The sequence below is a fragment of the Anguilla anguilla genome, chromosome 16 (assembly GCF_013347855.1).
Source record: "Anguilla anguilla isolate fAngAng1 chromosome 16, fAngAng1.pri, whole genome shotgun sequence".
Classification (NCBI taxonomy): domain Eukaryota; kingdom Metazoa; phylum Chordata; class Actinopteri; order Anguilliformes; family Anguillidae; genus Anguilla; species Anguilla anguilla.
Window position 1 is genome coordinate 25853675 of NC_049216.1, and position 6761 is coordinate 25860435.

The 6761-nt window shown below is 40.4% G+C and overlaps 1 protein-coding gene across 7 annotated transcripts in view; it reads left to right on the forward strand.

Moving 5' to 3' along the window:
* The first annotated feature begins 323 nt into the window (after positions 1 to 323).
* The window catches only part of LOC118215428 (CUGBP Elav-like family member 4), a 99206-nt gene continuing 92768 nt past the window's right edge, over positions 324 to 6761 (forward strand). For all 7 annotated transcript variants that reach the window (XR_004762817.1, XR_004762816.1, XR_004762819.1 and 4 more), the window contains exons 1-2: positions 324 to 942; positions 6514 to 6596. Coding sequence is in view for 3 of the 7 variants with exons in the window: in XM_035396219.1 (XP_035252110.1) it covers positions 693 to 942; positions 6514 to 6596 (333 nt within the window). In the remaining 4 variants the exon portion in view is untranslated. The remainder of the gene's footprint in view (positions 943 to 6513; positions 6597 to 6761) is intronic.

A 6761-nucleotide genomic window follows, 5' to 3' on the forward strand; every position in this document is an offset into this window, starting at 1 on the left:
CTCGAATGTCTTAAATACCATATTACTTTGCGGTGCCTCTATTGGTACTGTTCATAAAGCGCATGTGTATTACTCGTATTATTTGAATGATCTTCCTGTACATTCATCTTTATGATAAACTAACTACTATTCACTGAGCTATGCTAGATGGCATTTGTACACGAGTGCATTTTCTTCTCGATTCCAAAATGTTCCACGCTCTCCCTTTACACAATGTTTTGGTTCACACTCCACCCCTTGAACCTCCGCTCACACTGTCCTCGGATTGGTTAAACCGTGCTTATTATGCAAATTGACTGGGGGTCTAGTCGGGAGCCCATGGGCCGACGTCATAAGATAAGAGTGGCAGCTGACACAAGGAGAAAGAAACATTGAAAACGAGAAGAGTAATAAAAACACATAAACGATAAATAAGACGAAAACAAGACAATAGGACAGAGAGAGAGAGAGAGAGAGAGAGAGAGAGAGAGCAGTGAGCGCAAGAACCAGTACGAAGAGGAACGCAGAAAGAGGAAAAGGGGGAGTGTGCGCTTGATGCTGCTTCAGATTTAAGGAGAAAGGAGAGAGAGAGAGAGAGAGAGAGAGAGAGAGAGAGGGAGCGAGAAAGAGACAGAGAGAGAGAGAGAGAAAGAGAGAGAGTGGGTGGGTGGGAAGGAGGGAGAGAGAGAAAGCAGCCGGCCAACTGAAGAAAGATGGCTACAGTAACAGCGAACGGAGTGCAGCAAGAGAATGGATTCAGCACCACGAACAGCGCCGGTAGGATGAACGGACTCGCACTCGGACAGAACACTATTCCCATGAAAGACCACGACGCCATCAAGCTGTTTATCGGGCAGATACCGAGAAATCTGGAGGAGAAGGACCTGAAACCCCTGTTTGAGGAATTCGGCAAGATATACGAACTCACAGTGCTGAAAGACAGATTTACAGGAATGCATAAAGGTTGGTTTTTCTGTTTATTTTTTTCTCCTTCGAACCAAGCTGTTACAAATGCATCCTCTGTTGTATAGATAGGATATAAAGTGATGGTGTCTTCTTCCAGGTTCGGGTGGGGGCTGGAATGAGAGAAGACCGTCCAGAAAAGCAATGTCACTCATGTCCAATCAAATTAAATTGTAGACAGTACAAAGGTTCTTTCTTATGTCTTCCTCCCTCTTTCCTGGGGTACGCATAAGTGTGTATTATGAGTATGTGAGCGTGCACGCGCGATTTTGTTTTAAAATGTGTTTGTTTACATCTATTATAACACCAGTTTACATCAATTCGCTGCGTACCAAGCCCGAAATAGATGCACGGTGCACAGTAAAACTAATTGCTAATGACGAAAGTAGACCACAGGAAGTGCAGAACTTACTCCTGTGCAAGTCTCTTTGTCCAAAAAGTGACATGCCCAACGTGCACTATTTTAAGTAGATTATTGATGATTTATAATTGAGAACAGGTGACAAATGTTTAACTTTTCACGATAATAATCATTTGCGATCGTCCCACATTGTTTCCTTTTGCTTTATAAATTGTGCATGCAAAAAATAACATAAAAAGGATGTCAAAAATATATATTTTTAAAACTGGATGCGTGAGAAAACTGCTAGCTGCTTCATAACGTGAGCGCATAGTAAATGTTCGAAGGAGATCCGTCCAACTTTATTGTTGAGCTAACGTAAATACAATAAACACCACTGTAAAATACCTTCAAAAAGATACATTGTAGCCCGCATTATAACGGCTACGTAAACTGATTTTAGCATGCACGCATTTTAAACACAGTTCCCCAGTTTGATCCCAAATCCTAGTGAACTGTGATCCCAGATTACTTGACTAGTTGACCGTCGGTAACATTTTTTTATTACATTTATAGTAGAATAATTAATTAGGATACATCATTAACTGCAGAAAATGCTTTATGATCCTCTGTATTAAAGTCTGAGTAGCCTATAATTTTCCAAACGGGGGTACATTTAGAGATCGTGTCTAAAGTTGGGGGGAAAATCTGTTTCGCCTTTGAAATCAAGGATATATCCGAATAAAGCTTATTAGTCTTAAGTTTGAGAAATACATAGTCATGCTTGGTTCGCTGTAGAAACAGCCCTTTCTCATCTAAGCCACCACATTCCTATTACAATTTTAGATGCCGGACAAAATTCGTACGTATAAAAGTTGAATAATTTCAATATATGCCACCAACAGAGCAGGTAAAGGGTGTATGCCTAAGTCAATACGTTTGATAAATCGAGCCATAACTGTTACAATTTTTTTTTTTTTTTGCAATGACCTTTCGATGTTTCATAGCAGATCCACCTGGACTAGCATACACGTCCCCTTGTTCTCTGTGATTTGTCAAGTATATAAATCCTCACTCTCATCACAATGAAACTGAACTATATAAGTAGTACTTGGGCTTACCACTTAAAGTCACTCATTAAAAAACCCTTTGTCAGGCACCTTATTGATACTGAAAATTATATTTGTGTGGCTTTTAATACGAATCGATTGAGTCTTGACTTTGAACATGAATTTTCATTCTCGGAGAAGGCTACCATTCGCCGCTGCATCTACAATACACAGTAGCCAAATTAGGCAATGATTGGGTAATATTAACAATTTTGTAAATGGCAATTATTTCAGTTATTCAACTGGTTCAATAAGTTGTTATAGGAATCACAGACCGCGACGACGAAATCACGCTCAATTACACACACGAATCAAAACTGAATGCAGACAGAATAGTTTTTACGTTCATGTAAAAATAAAAAATAAAAAAATAATAAAAAACTTGTTTATCTCTATATTATTATAGGCTAATAGTTAGACTAAGCTAACCCGTCTATTTACTCGAATTTGCATTCTGTGCAGCTACTGGCATTATTAAAGTAGCCTAATTAATCCCAATGCGGTTTACCGGTCAGCAACTATCGTAGCGAGAAGTAGCCTACTCAGTACAGGATATACAAATGTACTGGGTTTTTCTGCAGTCTAAACCTATTGTACCAGGAACCCGTAAAAAAAAAAAAAAAAGTGTTCTTATGCGAGACACATCTAATAACCCGTCTGAACAGCTATTGATATTGGACAGTCAGCCTCAGGAATAATAATAATAATAAAAGCGATATCACCGAGAATGGGCAGACGGCCTAGCCTATTTATAATCAACAAGTGTAAGGTCAACCGAACAAACCACCAATAAGCGAAGTCGCTGTACATCTACATTAACATAGCTGTATAGTCAAGAACCTCAAACCATACGACCATTCAAAACCAGAAAAGAGACTGTTTGAAAACTGAAAAGGTGTTCGGTCTTTATGGTGTGGCCAGTTACACCTTTATTTAACAACTCCACATTTAAAACTGCAATTTGAACCTTGCACGCCTGCAGACAATGTTGTGATCAGAGGGCTAATTTAAAGCGGCACCGTGTATCCAGTGTTTGCAGTTAACTCAGGGATATGCCTATAGCCTACTGTACGTGTTGCAGATTCGCCAAATTGCGTCTGTCGGCTAATGTGTTGCTGGGGATTAAACAGCTAGGTTACACTAATGGACTCAGCTCTGGAATAAGTGTGGAGCCAAGTGCAGACGGAATGATGATACATACAGTACCGTGTCATACTTGTTTCTACTCCCCTGTTACGTTCATCACAATTAAAACACCAGTCTTAACGACCATACTATTGCATATTACTGGTTTAGCTGTAAGATGTCCTCAAATAACCATGTGGGCCTGTTCCCTACTACACGCGCTAGCTTTCAGTAAAAAATAAAAAAACATTTCTTAAACCTCTTTTGAGGAAGATAATCCCACAGGAACACTAGCTCGTGTTTGGGTTGCACCCTTATAATTAATATATTTGGAATTGTTTTTCTAGTGTATTGAAAAAAGAATCATACTTCAGTAACGCAATTTTTTAAGTTTTGTGTGATGGGAAAGGTGTTAAAATGTTATTGCGAACACAAGCGCGCGCAGTCGCCTACGTTATCATTCATACGTAGGCTACAGTCTTCAGCCGAATGTTGTGAATTATTTTTTATTTATTTGTTTATAAAAGGTTGCAATTCTAGAGCAGCCAACCGTCCATAAATAAATAATGATCTACAAATCAGTCGCGTGCAGTTATATTTGTACTCCACACTTCCATGATATCAGACGAAAACACCGCGCATTGTCTCGAGGGCGCACAGAGCTTAATTCGAATCCCACTTGTTTTGAAGGAAGATGACGTGATTTTTTGCTATTCTAGGCTACCATTTTTATTACGTAGTACTTAAAATTTATCCGGTGAGATATTTGTGTTTATGGATCCGGCAATTGCAATATTTACATGAAACGAAATTATATCTAATCTTAGGTACAACCAAGGGTTATTATTAGACTACTGCACCCGTGCAAAGGCTAAGTGGCGCGAATCAACCTGGCTGCATCAAGGAGCAAATGGAACAGCTGCCGAAGCAGGCCCTGAAGCACCGGTACTTCGTTACAGGTAGTCAGCCTCAAAAGCGTGAATCAGTCACCTCTTGAAAAGAAAACTGTCTCGTGAAAAACGAGGTAAATGGCAACATTATTCTGAGATTATATTTACTTGTCCATTAAGATTACGGAGACTGAACACAATTGTGCTTTGAACTACTTCATTTTGACAGAATCTTGCAGTCTAATTTTCGTTTGTGACGCCAGGATAGCGATTCAGTAGGGTATTTTATTTACCTATTCCAGAAAAATGTATACTATTACTTTGCAATGATGTTATGGATAACTTGTTACTGATATCTGAACTCATGTTCGTATCATTAATATTAGTGGGCTAATGAGCCTGCATATGATCGTGTAGCTGTTATCAATTTTCAAATACCTTCATCAAAATATATAGCATTTCAGTTCATTACGTATCCCTCATGTATCAACGTAAGTATAAATTAAATTATGTATTTTTATTTACCTAACAATTCACTGCACTGCAAAAGGCCTCCCTACTTTGGGTTTCTGTGGGTGGCCGGAGGCATGCTGGATGTTACCAGGAGCTGTACTTAACTGCGCATGACCATTTCATACCGTTATCCATCCTTCTTCCACAGTAGATAGCATTGATGTCCCCCCTCATAGGATCGTTATGAGACCTATACATATGATTGTGACATTATCTTAATTATCCTGTTCCTACATTTTCCTTTTCAATGTGGGACAATACATTTATCTACCTTTACATTTATAATGTTCATAAAGGCAATGATTTTAGGAAATCCTCATACAATATTGTGTGCTACTAGGAACTTAGGAATCAAGGGACAGTGACTAGGATATCATGAGGTTTAGGAATCAAGAGACAGTGACAGGATGTCATTGCTTCTGGGTGGCATTGACTTATTTATGACCACTCACATTCCTGTTGTCAATTTCTGGTAGTTTCTGCGACAGTCAAATGTGACAGACACTGTTGTCATGTGTACAAGAAGAAAATTGTATTGTTTACATGAAAGATACTGAGCTCTAGTAATAAAGTCTGAAAAGAAGAAAGAGATGTGTCTTGTATGTTGTGTTTAAGCATGTCTGGTTGTTCAAAGACTCTTTGGTGTAAGTGTCTTAAACAGCACTTAATTAAATGTTATTAGAAATCTTTACCCCAACAGCTTCCAAAAGCATCCTCTCTCATCAATAACATAGCTGTCACTGACACAGTACTCAATTTGCCACTCTCCAGTATCCTCTGGGATAGCAGCCTCTTAAACATGAAAGGAGGCATAATGTCTTCTAATGGCCTAGGGGGTCAAGGAGCGTTTTAATCGCCTGCTCAGTTTGACCACATCAGGCCATTTCAGATCACATCTTTGGAATCCTGTGTCACTGGAATTCTGCTGCCTAATGCGCTTTGGCAGCACCGGTTGTACGAGAATACATGCAGATTAATTGCAATGTGATTGAACCCTTTTCTCTGCAGGCAATTTCAAATTAACAATCCAGGAAACACTTTTCATGGATGTGGCCTTGACGTGTAAACCAGGAGAGAGAGAGAGACATTAAATAACTCATCCGCCTTTTGTCCCCTGCAGTTCAGGGTACAAGATAACAGGAATGTTATGCACACTGTTGCATTCTTAAATAACAGTCCTACCTGCTGACCCCACCCCCCTCGTCTTTCCAGCACCCCTGGCCGAACTTATTGGTGTCTCTTAATGATACATTCTGAGCACAGTAAAGGTTTGTTTTTTAAAAAAAGCTTGTGAATGCTCATGTTGTGGGGTTGATCACCGTATATTAAATATTATGCAGGCATACATATGAGCATAAAAAGTTTCAGTTGAATCTTGAGTAACTTTAAGCTGTTTCTGGAAAAGACGTGGATGGACATTTGCGGCATTTGTACGTGGGCGTTCTTCGTCTCTGGACGCAGGCCCTTCAGAAGCAGGCCCAGGCTGGTTTGTGTACGCATGCGAATGTGGCTCTCGGCAGCCCCTCTCTCTGAGCAGTGCAGAGAAGTAAAAGCTCTCTCCATCTGTGTGCTCTGTGCCCGTCTCCCTCTCCAGGATGTGCCTTTCTAACATACTGTGCCAGAGAGTCCGCCCTGAAGGCCCAGAGTGCCCTGCATGAACAGAAGACCCTGCCGGGGGTAAGTGCCAACTTTCTCTCAGAGCTTCACACCCCTCCACCTGCCCACCTGGCCCCTTTGTCGCTGCCCCTTTGCCTCTTCCAGCGACTGGATCCCACAGCTTTTCATCCCCACCTCATTTCCACAGCCTTCGGGAAGTATTTAGCAACAGAGAACACAGGGACG